The 20,737-nt window shown below is 39.8% G+C and overlaps 1 protein-coding gene across 3 annotated transcripts; it reads left to right on the forward strand.

Moving 5' to 3' along the window:
* The first annotated feature begins 3,593 nt into the window (after positions 1 to 3,593).
* LOC115762443 (glutamate transporter polyphemus) lies at positions 3,594 to 5,765 on the forward strand. Of its 3 annotated transcripts, none has more exons than XM_030704642.1 (7): positions 3,594 to 3,698; positions 3,768 to 3,833; positions 3,918 to 4,068; positions 4,144 to 4,623; positions 4,684 to 4,862; positions 4,946 to 5,127; positions 5,186 to 5,765. In XM_030704642.1, the coding sequence occupies exons 1-7, from the start codon at positions 3,658 to 3,660 to the stop codon at positions 5,446 to 5,448; spliced, it is 1,362 nt and encodes a 453-aa protein (XP_030560502.1). In that variant the 5' UTR covers positions 3,594 to 3,657; the 3' UTR covers positions 5,449 to 5,765. The 3 variants fall into 3 exon arrangements, with proteins under 3 accessions (XP_030560502.1, XP_030560503.1, XP_030560504.1); XM_030704643.1 differs by having other exon boundaries at positions 4,946 to 5,099; positions 5,186 to 5,296; XM_030704644.1 differs by lacking the exons at positions 3,594 to 3,698; positions 3,768 to 3,833 and having other exon boundaries at positions 3,986 to 4,068; positions 4,131 to 4,623.
* Positions 5,766 to 20,737: the final 14,972 nt, after the last annotated feature.

The raw sequence follows: 20,737 nt of genomic DNA on the forward strand, positions 1-20,737 counted from the left end.
AATTTTCACATGCATTTTGACTAAAAATTTTGTTGCCAGATTGATATGCAGAATTGATCTAGAGGCCAAACCATCAACAAAAAGCCAAACCTTATGAAAATCGGTTGAGTTTTGACCGAGTTATGAGGGTGGAAAATGTTGACCATTGTCTATATAGGATATTTGAGGGTACAATTTTCACATGACTTTTGACTAAAAATTGTGTTGCCAGATTAAGATGCACAATTTATCTAGAGGCCAAACCATCAACAAAAAGCCAAACCTTATAAAAATCGGTTGAGTTTTGACCGAGTTATGGGGTATGCAATGTTGACCTTTGTTTATTTGGATATTTGAGCGTAAAATTTTCACATGCATTTTGACTAAAAATTTTGTTGCCAGATTGATATGCAGAATTTATCTAAAGGCCAAACCATCAACAAAAAGCCAAACCTTATGAAAATCGGTTGAGTTTTGACCGAGTTATGAGGGTGGAAAATGTTGACCATTGTCTATATAGGATATTTGAGGGTACAATTTTCACATGACTTTTGACTAAAAATTGTGTTGCCAGATTAAGATGCACAATTTATCTAGAGGCCAAACCATCAACAAAAAGCCAAACCTTATAAAAATCGGTTGAGTTTTGACCGAGTTATGGGGTATGCAATGTTGACCTTTGTTTATTTTGATATTTGAGCGTAAAATTTTCACATGCATTTTGACTAAAAATTTTGTTGCCAGATTGATATGCAGAATTTATCTAAAGGCCAAACCATCAACAAAAAGCCAAACCTTATGAAAATCGGTTGAGTTTTGACCGAGTTATGAGGGTGGAAAATGTTGACCATTGTCTATATAGGATATTTGAGGGTACAATTTTCACATGACTTTTGACTAAAAATTGTGTTGCCAGATTAAGATGCACAATTTATCTAGAGGCCAAACCATCAACAAAAAGCCAAACCTTATGAAAATCGGTTGAGTTTTGGCCGAGTTATGGGGTATGAAATGTTGACCTTTATCTATATACATATGATATTTGAGGGTAAAATTTTCACATGAATTTTGACTTAAAATAGTGTTGCCAGATTTAGATGCCGAATAAATCTAGAGGCCAACCCATGAACAAAAAGCCAAACTTTATGAAAATCGGTTGAGTTTTGACCGAGTTATAAGGTGGGAAATGTGGACCTATGTCAATGTAGGATATTTGAGGGTACAATTTTCACATGAATTTTGACTAAATACAGATGCCTTATTGATCAAGAGGCGAAGCAATAAACCAATAGCCAAACCTTATGAAAATCGATTGATATTTGATAAAGATATTTTATAGAAAAAACAGCAATGAAAATCTAAATGCCTTTAACCATTTTTTTTTCAACACGGTATATGTATATATACTCATACATATATACGTATGTCCGCGCATAAGTAGGTTTGCTGGAAATGCAAATCTAATAAAAATCCACTTTGTAAAACTATGAAAAATTACGATGAATTTTATTATAAATGCAAAAATATTGTGGGAAACAAGATAAAACGGCTGCTAAACGCGTCCTGTGGCCGCGTCGTCATCATCTTAATTTTCTTTATCACCATCAGCAGTGGCCAGCGTGAGTAAATCTGATCAAAATCATTGATGCGCAAAGCATGAGAAAGCAGCTGCAGCAAAACGTGGAGCATGGTGCATCTTTCAGTCGCATAAAGTTTAAGCTAAGCTGTTGATAACATTGATGATAACAGCGAGGAGTAGAGGTATGAGGAGGACAGGATAACCGCAGCGATAATGGTCGAAGCCGCAGTCAGGTAAACCGAAGCCAGTCGCCAAGGATAAAGTAGCACGCAGCTCAGTGCGTGCGCTGCATTAGGAAAATTTGCTTTGAGGAGAAATTACGTGTATACCCTACGTTCAACAATAGATGAACAAGACTTTGCCACTTAAAATTTATGAATTTCTGAAGCTCTTAACATTCTGGATAGATCAATATTCTAAAAAAATTGTGGGCATCACACCGTAATTTGTTCTAATTTGTCTTAATATAAAATCTTTGTAGAAGGTATCTTGAAGCCGATCCCTGTGGAAAAGATATGGTCTTTCCGTTTCAGTTTAGCTTTAGCAGGTGATGAACACGGAATAATTCCTCAGAATAGAGCGTTGCTGGCAACGTGGTGAGGAATGCATAATTATTAGCATGACACGTTTGGCGTCTGTGTTCATTGACATTGAGCTAGGCAAATTATGGCAAATGTCGCAGTATCGCAGTTAAATAATCAACATAATCTGCAATGCTTAGATGCTCATCCCCTGCTTGGATTTGATCTGGCACGAAATTATTTGTATAGGAATTTAAATTGAATGTCAGTCTGTTTGTCTCCACAGAAAAAAAGACCTACAGACACTCCCACACATCGCTGAATGCTGGGAAGCGCTAGTTGAAGTTATCTGCGGGACTCCTCTTTATATACATATGTACTCGTTTTTCTGTATATATGTATGTAGAAGAGGTTCTTCTGTTCGCCTGCTGTAAAATTCCAAATTTGTTTTATTTGATTTCTGTGCTGCTGCTTTCGCTCGTTTTCTTGCTCTGTTGCCGCTGCTTTGCTGAATATTTCTTTTTTTATGCAAAATATATGCTATAAATGCCACGCCCTCCCACCTACGTCTCGGCTGCTGCCTCTGGCCGCCTTTATTTGAATATCGTGTCACATGTCGCACGCAGTTAGTTGCCGCCTGTCCCGTCCAATGTTGGCGCTGCCGTTCGTTGTTATTGTAATTGTTGTAAATGTCGCCAACGACAATATCACATTTGCATATTTTTGTGCAAACACACGGCGACCCCGACCCCTGCACCCCAAACACCCCCCTTCACCATGCGTGTGTGTGTGTGTGCATTTTTACTTAATTTTATTTGTATTGGATTTGCGCTGATGTCTCCTTGAAGCCCACTGCTCGTAGCTGCTGCTGCGTTTTGGAATTTTGCAATTTTCACAATAAATTTTAATTCAATTTACTGTTAAGTTCACACAACTAAGCGGACGCGGAAGTGCACATTCTGGCATGACAATCGTCCTCCGGCAGCGCCAACTCGACAGATGCATCCTGCAGCTGGAATTGAAATTTGAGCTGGAGAGCTGGTTATCTAGACACAAGATACAGTGCGAGCTGCTTTTAAGGATTGTTAAACTTTTGACCTATTACTAATTAATTTAAAAAGAGAACAATTAGTAAATATGTTTTAAAGGTATATTTTTGCAATTGTACGTTTTCTGTTAACCTTTTAATACCTCCTCTAGCAGCTTTGTTATTCGATTAAGTTCTTTCATAGCTAATAACCACTGTACGGTCGCTTTGCGAATTGTTGTAAGTCGGCTGCCAGAGGCGCTGGCTTTGCAACTGTCTCAGGGTCCACTGAGTTGGTGCAGTTTATGCGGCACAGCTTCGCTTCAGAGTATGCAATAATTTGCCCATATTATGGTAATGGGTGCAGCGCATGTGCAGCCATTTTGATTTTGATTGTAAGCACTCTGATTAGTGTAAAGTAAATTGAATGTGTGTGGAGCTGTAGTGTGGAGACATAAAACTACTAACGTCTACACTCATTTGAATTTGTTATCAAAATTGCCGTTCACAACTGACTCAGGTTTCCCGTTTTTCAAGCAACCGTAGCCTAAATGGCGAATGCAGCGGAGGAATCCCATCCGCCGTCTACGCTGTGAGTATTTTCGTTGCGTGTATTAATTATAAGCCCATATGTGTTAAATTGATGCAATTTTCCTGGCAGCCACTCCAAGTCATCGCTTTACATTTACGACCCATACGAGAAACGCACTGTTCTGGTACCCTTGAAGTAAGCATTGTGAAAGTCATGTTAGCCTGTTATCGAAGGTAAATGACTCAGCTACTGATCCGACTCCTGTTTCTGCTCCGACAGCAATTTTGATGCATTCATATCCCTGCTTAAGTGTGTGATAGGTACTGGAATTCTGGCCATGCCGCTAGCTATTCGCTACTCAGGCGTTGTGGCCGGCGCCCTGCTCTCTGTGATCTTGATGATCCTGCTAACCTATTGCATTCATTTGCTGGTGTGTATGTGCAGCTGCCTATGCTGCCTATGCACGGTCCAATTGGAGTTATTTGCATTTAGCTTTCCCGCATAGATCACTGGGATGACCGAGTGCTGTCGTCGCATCGAAGTGCCGCAGGTATCCATGCCGGAAGCCGTGCGCATTGCCTATGAGTTGGGACCAGGCTGCGTGCATTGCTTTGCTCGTGTGGCTGGATTCTTTACCAGTTGTGTGTTGGCTTTTGGCCAGTTCGGTCTCTGCTGCGTTTATATTGTCTTTGTGTCCAAGAATTTTAAAGAAATCGGCGATTATTACCTTAAGGACTATAACGAGCGTTACTACGTGCTCTGCGTCTGTGTGCTTCAACTTCCATTCATTATGATACGCAAGCTTAAGTTTCTGGTGCCGCTGAATCTTATATCAAACATTCTGCTCTATGCGGGATTCTTGTGCATCATGTATTATCTGTTTCGGGGACTGCCCAATCTACAGGAGAGAGAAATGTTTAAGCCCCCTACGGACTGGATGATGTTTTTTGGAATTGCAGCCTTCTCGCTAACAGCTGTTGGATCGGTGCGTAAAATAGTTGCTTTCTAGAACATAACATTCGCTGAAGCTCAAACATACGCACAGATGCTCGTCGTGGAAGCCAACATGTCCCATCCAGAAAGCTATCTCGGCTTTTTTGGTGTGCTTAATCTGGCCGTATTCTGCATACTGTGCTCAAACATATTTTTCGGAATCATGGGCTATTGGCGATACGGAGAACATGTGGAAGCTAGCATTACGTTAAATATTCCGCAAAATGAGGTGTAAGTAGATCACATCTTTGACTAATATCACAATTTAAGTAGACTACCAGCCCAGTATATAATTAATTTCTTAACATCCTCAGCCTTTCACAATTTATTAAGGCGTCCATTGCGTTAGGCATCTTTCTAAGTTATCCACTGAACGGATTTGTTTTCACTACAGTTGTCTTCAGTGACTATGGAAAGGAGGGCAAGGACGGCTCTAGCCGCAAGCGTCGTTGTGCATTGGAAATCTTGGTACGCCTCTGTTTTTTGTTGTGCACTGGTAGGTGGTGCAGCCTGACATGGTCGTTATGCCAATATTGCTCAATGCTTTTTTGTAGGCATTGTGGCTGCTGTGGTGCCAAATTTAGCCGCATTGACCGAACTGGAAGGTGCATTTTCTCTGTGCAATTTGAATCTCTTATGTCCGGCACTGATTGACATGTTTGTGAACTATGATGTGGGCTATGGTCGACTGCGTTGGAAGCTAATACGTGACATTTTGATAATAATATTGGGTATTATCTTCGGTATTGTGGGCTGTACTGTGGCCATAAGGCAGCTGGTGGATGACCTTTCGCGTCTTCAACAGAACAATAGTTGATAGCAACTTCCTAACGTTGTATTGACCAGTTGAATCTTTGTCTGAATTCAAGCATTTTTTGGTGGGGCAAACATTATTTTATTGTTGCTATTGTTGTTGTTGGTTGGCTGCTTGTCTGCTTAGCTTCGTTGGGTTTTAATTATTTGCTGGGCAAGTGTTTGCCGGTGGTTCATCCTAGCTAAGCTAGTGCTATTGTTAAACAATATTTGCATATACATATAGACAAAATTTGTTGCCTTGACTGTTGCTAGTTTTACTGCAGGTTACTCTGTACCAAAAATGAGGACATCAGCAGGGTATAATAAAGTTGTGCGAAAGTGGAAATACTTGTACATGTATAGTTTTTATTAGTATTAACATTGTTGTTAATAAACAGGCATTAAGAGTGGCGCATGTGAATACAATAGAATAACTTCATATAGAATATCTCGTCGTCGACCAGTTGACTCTTGCATGTGGCATCGATTTCTGGTGGCATTAATTAGGCACTGCCCCGACACACGTAAGCTGATCAACTGCGCAAATCATTTTAAATGAAACGAACTGTAATCAAATGCAGTTAGTCAGTCCAGAGCCATCCACAATTGCGCCGGGTCCTTTGCGATTCTAAAATTGAATTCCTTGCCTCAACGGAGCCCAAATACGAAACTTGCTGGTTAAGTTGGTAGCTCTTGTGGCCCGGCCCAGCACAATAAACTAAAAGACAAATACAAATACAACTACAAATGCGTCGAGACGTCCTGCCGTTCTATGCCTGGCAAGTACAGCAAATACATACATACATACATATATAAATAGGCACAGGAAAAGCAACTGCCGACGCCGACTGTTGACTGTGGCAGTGTAAATAGCACGGCGAGTAAAATACAATAAAAAATAATAAAACAAAAAGAATGCAAGTACGAAAGGCATGATGCGAAAATAGTAAAGCAGCTCCTCAAGGAACTGCACGAGAACGATTGCGACCACTGCAGCAAATACACAAAACACAATTTCCATTCTTCAAATAGGAATAAAAAAAATAAAAAAAAAAACAAGTAAAAAAATAAAAAAGGAATCTTGCAACTGCCTGCGACAGCACCCGGAATGGGCGAGGGCAACAAAGGCCGGGGCTGTTGTCCTCGGGCATGATTTTTGCAGACATGTTGCTTAAAACTTAATTTACAAACGTTTGCAGCGAGCTTCAGCCTCAGTGGAAAGCAGCTAAACAACCGCCAACCAAAATGAGATTCGGCCTAGGCAGAGGTAGAACAGCTGCGACTAGGAAAGGAAAATTCGCCCGTTACAAACAATTTTCGTATATAATTTTGAGAGGCCTTGCCCAAAAAATGGCAAGTCGGTTTCTTTTGCCTAGTTGTCAGTACAGCATCATGTTAGTGTCATTATCAAACAATTGCGCGCTGCAAAGTCAGTTAAGGAATCCGAGCCAGACGACAGCTTCCACAGTCAACGTCTGCGGATCTCACATGGGCCGTCGGAAAGTTGTTGCTGTCGCACATGCCGGCCCGCAAACAATGCGTGCCGCGACTTCAGCCACTGAAGTTGAGGAGCCCGGCAGCTTAGTCTTTCACTCTTCTTCTATGTGACAGTCCTACAGTCTGCCAAAACGTTTCGCAAATTGAAAAATTCCAGTTTTAACACAATTATTCGACAAACAAACAAAATAAATGTATGAAAATTGTGACTTAAAAACTACATCGTATATTTATTAAACTTAATTTTATTATTTCTTTCATATTTTCTTAACAAACTCAGCCATTAAGAGCCTCGCAAGTATTTAGAGCAATTAATTAGATCACCGTATTTGCAAACAGCGTTTACTTATGTATGTACACATGTATGTGTTTGTCTTTGGTTGATTATTCACTCTTCCACTGTTAACATTTCATTAGCGTTGACGTTTTCACTCCTGGCTTCAGCTAGAACAAAAAGTAGCTGAATACCATGATAAAAATAGCTAAATCAGTTTAAAATTGCAATTGTTTCCGGCTAACGAAATAGCTAAATCAGCAAAACTGAATATACATATGAGCTGGTAAATTTACTGTTTTTATCTGTATGTTGCGCTCACGCCATTGGTCGAAACGCTTTTGATCCCGTTATCTTAGTTTCGACAAAGCGAACGCGAGAGAGAAAAGGCAATTTAGTCTGTGATCGTCTGCCTTCTTGATCGGTCGTGTTACATACACATAAGCATGTGTAGCTTAAGTCGTTTTTATCTCAGTTTAGTAAATTACCAAGTTTTAAAAGTGCTAAAATCAAAAATTCACTACCCTCTGTTCATCGCCTAAGAATATACATATGTATATATGTACATATAATTATCTATCGTTAAAATGAGTGTCGTATTTGTGCTAGGCTTGTTCGCTGAAAATCAATTGCGCACTTCAGTCGAAAAAAAGAGATCCCGTTATCCTAGTTGTGTATTGCTCGTTCTTCTTATTTTTCTTTTCATGCTTAATTCGTCTGTTAAATTTCCAATAAAATGAGTGTGCTGAGCTTGTTCGATGAATATAAATTTGCGCACTTCAGCCGAAAAGAATCGATCCCGTTATCCTAGTTGTGTATTGCGCGTTCTTATTTTTCTTGCTTTTATTTTGTTCTTGTTTCATTGCAAATGCCGACATAGTGCCGATGCGAGCGTAATAAGATAATTTAGTCTGTGCGCGAATGCCTTTCTGATCGGTCGAACCTTCGCTTAAGAACATTGAGCAATAAATAGGAGAAATATTTAATTTAATTTTGTTATTCTGTTCAACTACCATGAATCACTGCCACTCTTTCAGCGCCGTGAAATTGTAATTACGTGTCGCTTATATTGTTTTATTTTTTTAATTTTTTTTTTTTAGTTGTGTTGACTTCTTCGATGAAAATGAATTGTTGCGCTTTCGAGATTGATCCACATTCAAAAGCTTATCCCAAAATCTTAGTTGTGCAACCAGCCAATACCGATTACGCAAAAAGAGAAAAATTATGGATGGCTTCGGTGCGGTTTTGATCTTTTGTTTTTGTGTCAGCAAACGCCAGCATAGTGTCGACGCGAGCTTAATAAGATAATTTAGTATGTCCGCGTCTGCCTTCCTGATCGGTCGAATCCTCGGTTTAATTAATTAGCTGGTGTTAATTTGATATCATGTTCGTCTAATAAATTTCCAAGAATCATTGCCACCCTTTCGCTGCCGGGAAATTATAATTACGTGTCGCTTAAAGTGTTATTTATTTATTTTTTTTCTTGTGTTGAGCTTTTTCATAATTCAAATTAAACTGGCGAGCTTTCGAGGTTGATCTACTTACAAAGCTGATCCCGTTATCCAGCCAAAAGCGTTTATGCAAGAAGCCGGCAATGTTGATGCGAGAGCAGTTGCATTTTAGTTTTTTTTGTTTTTGTTTAAGCGCTAATGTCGGCTTAGGGCGGCAATCGTGATAAGTTCGGGCTGTGTGTTAAATAGATTCGCCCTCGTTCGGTAAAATAAGTGTTCAATTAATGGGATGCTTTTTATGATAAATAAATTAGCGTACAACCAAACATGATGCTAATAAGAAGAGAAGAGAGAAACAGGTGAGTACTCTCTTGTACACATATTTATAATAAATATGTATATATAATTAATTATAATTACTTCAGTTACGTTGGGGATACCATTTTGATAACTGTTATTTTTACATTCTATATTATTGGATAGGGTATTATAGTTATGTAACTGCGGTTCCTTGTTTTTTTTTTTTTTTTTTTTTTGTTTAAATCCTTAAAATTAAACAAAGAGTAAAATATAAATTAATTTGCAAAATTCAATACACAAAACGACACGGCCTGTGACGCCTGCATCCCTTCTCCCCACTCTTTTATTACAACAAAATAGGTATTTATTATGTGGGTTACCGCACGCTTTGTCAACTGACTTTGGCACGTTTCAGTTTTGCAATCGAATATTTCTTTACTTGGCTTGCGATGCCACGTCGACGTTTCGTTGATGCCTCGAATGTCATACTCGTATTTGGGTTGACCACACATTCTCTAGCTGTGTGGATTTGCCTTTACTTGATTTCAGTGATAGGTTAGTGAAAGCGCCCAAATGCAGCAGTGGATGTGTTTTGCAAGCTGAAGTGATTTTAAATTACACACAACCTTTCTACAATGGTAAAAAAAAGGGGAAAATTAAATTGAAAGCGCCGCAGAAAATTGTCACAGCATAGAGAGAGGGAGAGAGAATCTTGGAGTTATCTCAAGTATTTACTTATTTATTCCTTATTCAATGAAATTTACTTGAGAATTTTCTAAGCAGCAGAGAGAAACTGCCCAAGTCACATACTCGTTGGATTTCTTTTGTTTTTTGTTTTGTTTTTTTTTTTTTTTTGGGGCTGGACATGTGCAATTTGAATTGTGCAGGCTCTCGGGCAGGCTACTGACAGAGTAATGCTGGTATGCAAGCCGGAATCGCTGGATTCGCTTACAGTCATTCATCTTGACGAGTTTGTCTCTGGCATTTGCTTTTGTTTTGCGGCATGCGGAATTGTAGATTTTTCAACCAAAATGCTTTGGCATTAGACTATCGGGAAATAATGCAAATACGAAAGGGCAGAGTAAGGAGACTTAGCTCAGAATACCGGACAACTGGTCAACAATGTGCCAGTGCACAAGTTGGTATTATGCAACAAATATGTGTACAGTGTAATAGATACAAAGTAAAAGGCGGCACCCAGGAGCAGCATCCGGGACCAGGGCCACGGCTTATGCCTTACGGGCTTGTGCAGATCGTTGTGGCTAAAACATTAAAAGAGTTCTACGAGTTCAAAACTGTATTGGATTTCAGGGCTTACAGACTGGCAGCATTACAAAAATCGTTGCATCGACAAACAGTCAGAAAATCACTTTATTCAACTTATGCTGTGGCTCGCTTACTCGCTTGTTTACTTATTTGCATCCCCAACGGTCAGTTGCAAAGCACGCAAGCAGTGTGTACATCTTAAAGATATATTGTAGCAAAAATTGTTCGCAATCACTAACTACAGTGGCAGGAACAAAGAGGAAATTAACTGGGCATGCAACTAATTAAGTGTGTGAATTCCAATCAACTCAAGGCAAGCTGCAGCTCTTACTCTTCCTGCCTATATCTAGCCATGGGCTGTTTGTTGCCTCGTCTAATGAACAAACTAATTGCAACGGCAACTGCAAAAGTAATCAAAGTGGCAGTCAGTACCAAACCAAGTCTGTACTCACGGCTCTCGACTCTCGAGCAAAACGGCAATAATAACAAAACTTTGTTGAAGAATTTTGAGAATGTTGCACAAATATGCGCAAAATGCAAGAAAATATGCTTGGACGAGGCAGTCTCACATACCCAAATGCCAAAGAGAGAGAGAGAGAGAGAGAGAGAGAGAGGGCCAGAGAAAAACTGAGCTGAAGTGTTGTTGCCGCTGGCTTATATCAATAATTGCCAAAAGCAAATTGGAAAAGTTATGCGCCAGCAGTTAATGTGACCAGCGGAAATAGTCGCAGCCCGTAACTGCAGCACCAGCAACAGCAGCCGCAGCGGAAGTATTATAATACATACACCCACACATATATCTGTATATTTACATTCATATTTAAATGTACATTAGATATTGTTGTAGCTATTGTAATATCCTTGGAGTGGAGCTTGACTCAGCTTTGAAACGAAATCAATGAATACTTTTATTATAGAACACTGCTGATGCACAACTCTAGTCTTATATTTCCTGCTATTTCATTCTTTTACTTTAATGAAACTTGTTTTTAGTTTTAAATATACTTTTTGGTATACTTTAATGTAGATTGCGTCTTCCTGAATACAAAACTAATGATAGTGTAATCCTGTTTCGTTGTGCTCCAAATGAATTTGCCTTCAAATCACTTTTTTGTTTTATGTTATAGCAACTTTTTCCGAAACTTCCTCAAGCCGCAGTAGTTTTTGAAGCCGCTCTCCAAGTATCGACATTGGCATCAATCTGATTTTGGGCTCCTTCGATTACTCAGCATTATTAAAACTGCGGGCTGAACTTTTCGAGCAGCAAACTTGTAAAATGATTGGCAATGGCAATGAAACCAAATTTTCGACTAAGCGGTTTATGCGGCTCATTGAATTGATAGTAGCAATTAGTACTAGATCTAATGACATGATTAAACAAGTTGCGAAATTTGAATTCTGACTATATAAACATGACTTTCAGCGCATTTTAGGGTCAGTTTTTGGATGAGGCTTTATTATGAGGAATTTTTATTTATTGATAGTCATTTGTCTATTCGTTGGTGCGGAGTTTTGAAAAGAATTGGATTTTAAATAGTGTATTGTATATATATGATAGCTTTCGTCCTATACTAGTCCCGGTATGTTAAGGTCGAAGCGAATCTGGCGCTTACTGTGATTGAGGAGGCTCCACGTCAGTTCAGCGCGGTGCTTGTGCGAATTTGCGCATAGCAAATAGAACTCTCCTTACAGGAATGGCTCATGTTTCATGCCAATGACTTTTGCAATGTCACGGAGGCCACTCAATGGTTTGCCCACTGCTTATATGATGGGGTTTTTGTGAAACAAGATTTAATTGGTCGTCTGTCGGAGCGGAGTAATCCTACCTGGTTGTCTCAGCACGCTTCTCATTCACTACGCAGCGCAAACAAGTGCGAAGATGCCTACAAAATTCGCGAGTGCAAACAGAAGATTTTGAATGAAAATTAAACTTGAAGCAGGGGAAGATTGAAGAAAATACGACACAGTTTACTACGACGACTCGCTACCAGGGCTAGGCTTACTATTATTTTGGTTGAGGTTTTTTTTTTAAATATATATTTACATATCAGCTGGTGCTGGAATGTCTTGTGTGGCTGAATCAAACACCTGAAAATATCATTGAAAAGTTATTAGTATGCTTGTTCTTTTCTATTAACTACTTAAGGGCAAGTTAGCAATTGTCGGCTTAATGTGACAGGGTGTTGGTAGTTGCTTGCCCTTATCCTTAGTCACAATCCTGATTTAAAGTCAGCAGTTTGCGTTTGGTATCTATTAGAGAGGGTTGGATTGAATACGTCAAGGCAAAGTTCTAATGCTCTTAACGCTTATGTCTAAACCTCCGCGTATTGATGTGCCAAAAAGTGTGGTCTGTGTACGCGAATGTAGGGATTTGCTGCTGCTTCCTGTTCGTAGTCGCCATCACTTGTGCGCCTCTTATTCTGCCTTATGCCTGGCACAACGACAGCCGTCGTACAAGTTTTGACATGTCTGCCTTGTAATGCGCTGAAAGGAGTTTTATGTCCAGAATAGGGAAAAGGATGTTTTGTGCCAACTATTTCTCTGTTCTTTTTGTTAGTCTGGCAAACATAATTTTTTTTTATGCTGCTTATAAAAATGCATTTTAATTCAGGACCACGCTGCTTCCCCTTGTATCCCACAGGTTACATTCCACAAATTTGTGTTGCTATAAATCAAATGAATAATTTAAGTTGTTGTCGGGGCTCGTCGATCCGCCGAGCGCGTCAAATGATTCATTTTTTGATTTATATCAGCAACAGCACGAAAAAAAAAAAAAAAAAAAAAAAACAATAATATCAAGAGAGCTTTGCGTAATTGCATTAAATGGCATGGAACCGAACCCATCACCGAGTGAAACAGAGGAGTTCCACAATCGAAGAAAGGGCCCTGAAAAAACCGTTTCCCGTTCAACATCAGCGCACAAAATTCCAATTTATTTTAATTGATTTATTAATGATTGAAATGTTGCATAAATGTAATGATAAAAATTTCATTCTCCCTATCTCTCTCTCTATCTTTCCATTATATATTTATATATATTTATGTATATATATACATATCTCAATTTGGATAGGAGCAAATAAGCTGGGCAACAAAATCGGGCTTTCAGCGTTAAATATTCCACAACTTATTTTTTGTCCATTGAAATGCCATAGCATCAGCTTGAGACTAATTCCTAGGCCGATTCGGGTGTCGATTTTTGCTATGCATTACATATTTTGAAAGTCGCACGCCAATAGGTCTCAAGATTAGGCATAATTATGCAATTTCCTCTGTAGACAGACACAAAAGATTTAAATTCAATAAAATTTACATTTAACCACAAAAACAACTCAAGTTTTGCAGCCGACAACAAAAAGTAGAGAAAAGCGAGGAACAAAGTTAAGATAAAAGTTGAACAAAGAAAGGAGATGAGACTGTGACCATAGTCTGGTGCTGGGTGCAGATGCAGAGACTTATGTAAATTGAAATTCAAGCACACAAAACAACACCACAAACAACTGAGAAAATAGCAGAAAAACTGACGGTAGTTATAAAGAATTTTCATTCATTTCGAATTACGCTGTATGAGTGTCAAAATGGCGGCGTTTGGCCGTAAGCCATAATTGAAGGCAAGGCTTATGAGGGAAAAGGAAGGAGGTGAATGAGGTTTGGGACTGGGCTTGGACCAATTGGCTGGCTTTCGTCGCCAGTCAACTGCTGCAGACCAAAATTCAATTTCATGCCGCGTGACACAAAGACAAAGGCAGGCAGTAGCAACAGCCGCAGCAGCGAAGACAGACAGTTCACAGTTCCCAGGTCCCAGTTACTAATTCCAATCCCCCGGTGGGCGCAGCTGGGCTGACGACGTCGTCAAGTTGGCATTCACAAATGTGCGCACTTCGCTCAAAAGAATTTCAAATTAGCCACTTTTGCTTAACAATTGGCACAGGGCGACAAATTAAAATCGTAAGGGCAAAAGCCCTTCCTCAAAAAGGATGATGATGGGAGTTCAGGTGGGACTGACACAGCCGGCGACAATTTAAAGTCAAGTGCGGGTATTGAGCAAAATAATTGCCGTGCGGAATGCACTTGAAATGCAGATAAGTGGACGGAGACGTTTTGCGGGCTGACTTCGATCGGCCATTAGCGCCATTTACTTGAATCGACGTAGTAGACTAAAGCTCTATGTATAATCACATATACATACATCGACTCTGAACTGCAAGTGGAATCAAAAGCAGCTGCTTACCATCAATGCTCCACGACCAGCTAAGTGGCAAAATTTCTACGTAAAAGCGAATTCGCAAAAAGCAATTGAGAGCGCGGTCTAGCCGGCAACAGCAACAAGCCCTAAATCTTGCCATAGTGCTAACCAAGCCACTGGTCAGCTATGCGGTCTACGTGGAGGAGCGCTGACTTTATTATTGAAGATATCAAAGAGTTTGCCTTATATATTGGAATTCGATTCAATAATGCAAGTTGTAGATGTCTTCATACTTTCAATTGACATTAGTAACTACAATTCAATTAAATTTTATTTTCTATTGATTTATTTAATTTAATTAATTTTAATCGCCCCAATTCAATTGAATTTTATTTTCTTCCGATTCATTTAAAAATATCTTTTAAACAATAAATTTAATTTTAGCCCTTTGATTCATGATTTTTACTCAAAGTCCTCTCTTTAAAGAAACAATTGAATTGTCATAAAGTTCCACTTTTCTGTGAGGCAGACAAACATTTCTTATTTATGGTACCATTTTTTTTTGTTTTGCTTTTGTCGCCAGTCGAGTAAACTTATGAGCCTAGCAGCTATTGCTTGTGGAAGGACCCTTGCGTTTCAGTTGTCGCCTTTGTGTTGTCTACTTTTGGGTGTAAAAAATTAAACCGCATCGAATGCGCAGAAAGTGGCAAGGCAACAGGGCAAAAAGCCAAAGCTAGAGCTAAAGCTAAAGATCGATAAGCAAAAGCTGAGAAAAATGTAAATAAAGGCCCTCGATTGGTTAGCAACCGCAAAATCTCATCACGTTGCGCAAATACTGACGCGTGCTAGGCCGGCGTTCAAGTGTAGATTAAAAAATGGCCGCAAATAACTTTAGGCGTCGCACCAAAACCCCACAAGGGCTTGGGTGGAGGGGAGCGCCCCAAAGTAGGCTAGGCGTGGTACCATATTCGCACTTGAAAATCGATTATACGGCCACGCCCCCTCGTGCGTGTGTGTGTTCAACTTCTGCTAAATCACGTAGAGCCAATTGCCAATTCCTGATTGCCAATTGTGAATTCGGCGTTTGTGCGCGTGTTTACACGCCTAAAAGTGTGCTAGCAAGCATTTAATTGCGTAGTTTCGGTTAAGCGAATGACACTCTTCTCTAATTAACTACGGCAGCGTTCACCATTTTTGCCGCATCATGGCTGCCAAATGAACTGACAACTGGCGAACTCGCACCCATATGGAGCATGAAATTTCAATCATTAGTCATAAGGCAGAGCACAGCAGGCGACGTGTCGAGGGCGACAGCCCCGAAGACAACAGACGACAGCGGAATTTCTTCATTTACAGGAGCATCCTCGACGTTCCTGTCGTGTCGACATTGCTGACAGGACACCAGCAGCAAGCGCCGCGTTGTGGTTGCGGTCGCGTTTCTGCGGATAGATTTGCCACGCCAGCATCATACAACTGGCAGCTGTTGATGTTGCCTTATGGCTGCTGCTTCACTGGGTGTGCCATGCATATAATTGCAGACATTTGTGGCCTAGCCTTAGCCCTAGCCCTACGCCTGCTTATTGTTTTAATTAAGAAATTTTAGCTTTGGCTCTATTAAAATCTTCTAAGAATAAATCTGCAGTTGCCGCTGCTGCTTCTTCTGGCGACCAGCTGCAATACATTAATTTACATGTTGTCAGTTCGTTGTGCGCAGCGCTGGTTTGCCACCCAATCTTTTTCTAAGTCTCTAAGCGATAAGTCCTAATTCAACCCCAAACCAAACTGCAACTGCACCTCCAACTTGGGCTTGCCTCAATTCGTCTTGTGGCCTCTGCTGGTTAATGAGTTATGTCAAAGGAAAACAATGTTTGTTACTTCATTTATATGCCATTATTATTTCTGTTGTGGTTGTCGTATCCATTCTCCCCCTTTCTCCCTTGTATCTTGGCTTTTCTTTCAGTAACTGCAGCAGCAGCAGCAACTATTCTTCTATTATGTTGCTTGTTATTTGCTCTGCTGCTTTTCTCCTGCTGCTACTGGGCTCCTTCTCTTGCCCCAGCTTCTTATATGGCTAGTGCCACAGCTCTGCCCTGCCTGCCACTGCCGCACAGCTACTCATTGTTGATGGCGAAAGTTTTTGTGCGGTTGCATTGCACCATGATTATGATTGTATTTCGTCATGTCACTATTATTTGCTATATTTCGCTTCAACTTTGGCCCCGCAGCCTTTTCATTTGAACAGTTTTTTGCACATTGAATTTAGTTTTCGCCAAATCAATTTAAAATTTAATTTAATGACTGATTCTCTTGGCTTTGCTTTTATCATGCTTATTAATTTTTTTATATTGCGCTTTACGAGGCTATCGTTGTGGCATGTGGCCCATTAATACTGCGTATAAGCAGCATTCGCCAAATTGAAATTGACAATTGAAATTTGCTTGTAATTAAAACTAATTAGCTGCACAAATATTTGTTTTGCTAATGACTTAAATAGAATATTATTGGTAATTTTAGAAGCTGCACGAAGTGCGCTAAGAATAATAAGAATTGACAAGCTATGATCAGCAACAGCTGCCAGTATTTATTACTGTTGCATCTATATCACATTTTTAGTGCCAGCTAGCTACAAATCCGACAAATTAAAATATTTATTTTGCAGCCTGTAACGCCCATTTTCCATCTCCTACTCGAATTGTGATTAAACTGTCGTAGCTCGTTGATGTTGGGTAAGGGGGGGGGGGGGGGGGGGGGGGGGGGGGCTGCAGTAGCAGTTTCCGTACACACGGAGGTGGGCGTGCCAGCTGCGACATGTTGTGCACAACAAGTAAAAGCAACAAAGACAACCGACAACAACAGTTAATAGCGACAAGCGCAGTTTATCAAATTAACTGCGCTCGCAGGAACACCTTTTTTCTGGGTTGAGAAGAGGTTTGGGAAGGGAAGGGGTACGTTGTAACGAGTTGTAAATGTGCGTGCGGCTCCGTTTTGTGTGTATGTATGAGTGCTGTCATCTCATGATAAATTGCAATAAAACACTCGTGATCCAGAAAAATAGAAATAAAAGAGGAACCCACGAATATGATAAATGGCGCATTGTTTTGTTCACTCCGCTCTCGAGCTCTAATGCTCCTCGTCCTGTTGTCGGCTTTTTGGCACTGGATTTCGCACTTGGCCGCCGCTTAACCGCCAGCGACTTGGTACCGGAGTAACAGTTACTCAGTTTCCTGTACGCTTGGCTGTTTTTCTTGGCCTGGCCAGCAGGAGATACTCTACTCGCTTTTGTCTGCCATGCTTTCGGGCTTGACTTTTCTTACAATGGAAACACGTACATTTCTCAAGCGTACGTGATGTCGAGTATTCATCAAGCATATTCGTTTGTTTGGCTGATGCCAGCACTCACACCCATACTCACAGTCACACTCACAGTCACACTCATAGTCACACTCACACTCAGTCATCGGTCTTGTAATGAAAACATTGTCGTACCAGTCCATACACAAAGCCAAAGTCTGTGTCGTTGTCTGAGTGTCTATGTAAGCAGTATTTGTTGTTGATTATTATTTTCGGATTGTGCGATACTTCTTCAACTTTTTACAGAACTTCTGCTACGGACTGGCAGCCACTTTACACGCTGCCTGCAACTCGCCAATTAAAGTTCACACAGTTAAAACAGGAACAAATCGAATAAGTCTATTTTCAACGAGTAATTTCTTGTTTGTGTTCTTTGCTTTTAATTAACGTTAAATATGCAAATTTGTCGCCAAGGATAAGCAAATAATTGTGCAAAAACACACATATATGTATAGCACATTTACATATACAGACAATGTGTACTTAGCTGTTAAAAGGGAGAAGATAGTGAAAACAATGAAATTTAACTTTTTTCTTGCTGCGAATACTGTAAACATTTTCTTAAAAATGTAATATATCGAAATATAAATTATAAAAATGTTAATTGCAGACGGAAATGTGCCTTTTAAAACAAATCCTTAACATGCGCCTCTGCCGGGAGCTTGCATACTTCTGTTAATACACTGCTGAGCTTGCAACTGTTATATACGCAACAGTTTATGGCAACGTTTTGGAGAGCATGGCTGGGCCTTTCTCTTATAAATACGCGGCTCTCTTATGACTCTCTCAATTTTGAGAACAACAAAATGGAGAATTTCGAAAGCGTTCCGACATGTTCGAATTTCGAAGTGCTCGGCCACGTTCTTGTCGCCATGTGTCGTCATTAATAATGCTTAAGTATACAGGCCATATCGAAAGCAATTGTGCAATTTGGGCAACAATATTATTTCAATTACACTCGGCGAACAGCAACAAATATTATTGTATGTTTTTAAGCGCTTCGATTGTCATCTGCTGTTTGCTGTCGCTCGGCCAACATGTTGTCTTACTTGGCATTGGTCATGAGTCACAACCGCTCGGCAGGCAGTTTTTTTTTATTCATGTCGTCTGTAACTACCAAAAACGTAACCCACTTATTATCACAAGTCTCAACTTGGATATTACCACGCAGAAAATGCACGCAGCTAAATGAAATAAGAGGGATAGGATAAATATAAAGGGACAGCAAGGGTGAGAGATAATATGGATGTAAGTGCAAGTGCAAGTGCAAACATGCAGATTGAATTCTTTTGCAAACAAATGCAATTATCAGTGTATGTATATATATATATATATATATATATATATATATATATATATATACATATGCATATGAGTGTCGCTTTGTGTCTTTCCGTGTCATTAGCATGCATGCTTGCATTGTCGCCCTGTGGTGGCCGCACACATAATTCCAGAGTGTTCCGGCTAATGTGTCCTTAATAGCGACATCATCGCTGTTCGCGTTCGCCATGTGAGTTTCAAATGGAATTAAGTGTGCTGAGAACGGAAGCCTGCAAAATAAAAAATTAGTGGAGCTCTGAAAAAGTGCAAGGAAATTAACGCTGCCACTGACGGCATTTCCATGCGTTGCGCTCTGGCTAGAGCCCTTTACAATCCGTTTTATCCTTATTTCCTCTGTGTAATATGCAAATGCAGCGGTACGGTACGAAGTCTGGCATGACGGCATTAAAGGCTTGAATGAAAGAAACTTTTTATTTGATGTCCATTAGTTCAAACATTTGCTCACCACGTGCGAAAGACTGCAAATGTTGGGCAGATTCATTCTCTTAATGTTATATATATAAAATATATATAAAATATACTCTGCTTTTGTAAATCTTGAAACTAGTCAGCTATCAAAGCGCACAATAGTAGGGTTAAAATATTAATAGCCAAAATCAATTTTATGATAAACTAAGTAGATTTTATAGTCGGACACTTTACTGTTTGATTTACTTAGTTTAGGTATTTATACATACATTACATATGTATGTATATGTACACCTGCTAGATTTTGTGGCACACACGCATACCCTTTCACAAGCCGCAGCTGACTTTAGTGAAATTTACAAGCTGTCAATAATTTATTCGCCGGCAAAACTCTACGGCAAAAGTCCCGTAAATTGGCAGTAGTTGTTTTTATTTGTTGTTGTACTTGTTACAGCTGCTACTATGGGGTGTTCATGCGCGTGTGTGCGTGGATCTTTCTGTGTGTAGTTAGCGGTAACGGTAATTGTAGCGGCATCAATTTCGAACACATAAATATTCATATGCGGCATTTTATCAGGCAACGAATAAGGCAGGAGCCGCTGAAGAAGCTTTATAGCAAGTAGGCGTGGTGTTGGCTGCGGAAACGTTTTTATAGTATACTTTAGGGCGCATTGTACAGGACTTGCATGTGTTAATTTGACGGCACAGGATTTATATAATTTTCGTTTTAGGCATCAGACAAAAGGAAGCGGCTCTGAAAATGTTGAGCCTAGGCAACGGCAAAGTCTTGACTTGAGTGTGTCTGTGTGCAAGTGCCTGTGTAAGTGTGTGTGTGTGTTTGTTTGTTTGTAAGCGTGTCTGCGGCCAATTTATTAAAATTAATTAGCTGCTCTTGCTCTGTTTGCATGTGGTTTTCCAGCCGTAAGTAATATATGCACTTTTGTTTTCCTTCCTATGGGGACTCTGAAGATGAGCAGAGGTTGGTTTAGCTACCAATGCCTGTACAAACCTTGATAATGTTTCAGCGTTACGATTACGATAAAAATTGAGCATGCATATACCCTGAATTAAAATAAATGTCCTACGTTATAATATTTCTGGTAATTATTTTGTTTGTGATATCGAACAAGTCAATCAATATTAATTTTAAAATATGTCTACCTTTTACCAACATCAAATGCGTATCAAGCTTGGCAGAACGAATAACTATGTAAAAGTAAATGCCATCGAAACTATT

Source organism: Drosophila novamexicana, unplaced genomic scaffold (genome assembly GCF_003285875.2).
Source record: "Drosophila novamexicana strain 15010-1031.04,08,12 unplaced genomic scaffold, DnovRS2.1 tig00000564-arrow-pilon, whole genome shotgun sequence".
In the NCBI taxonomy this organism is placed as follows: Eukaryota; Metazoa; Arthropoda; class Insecta; order Diptera; family Drosophilidae; genus Drosophila; species Drosophila novamexicana.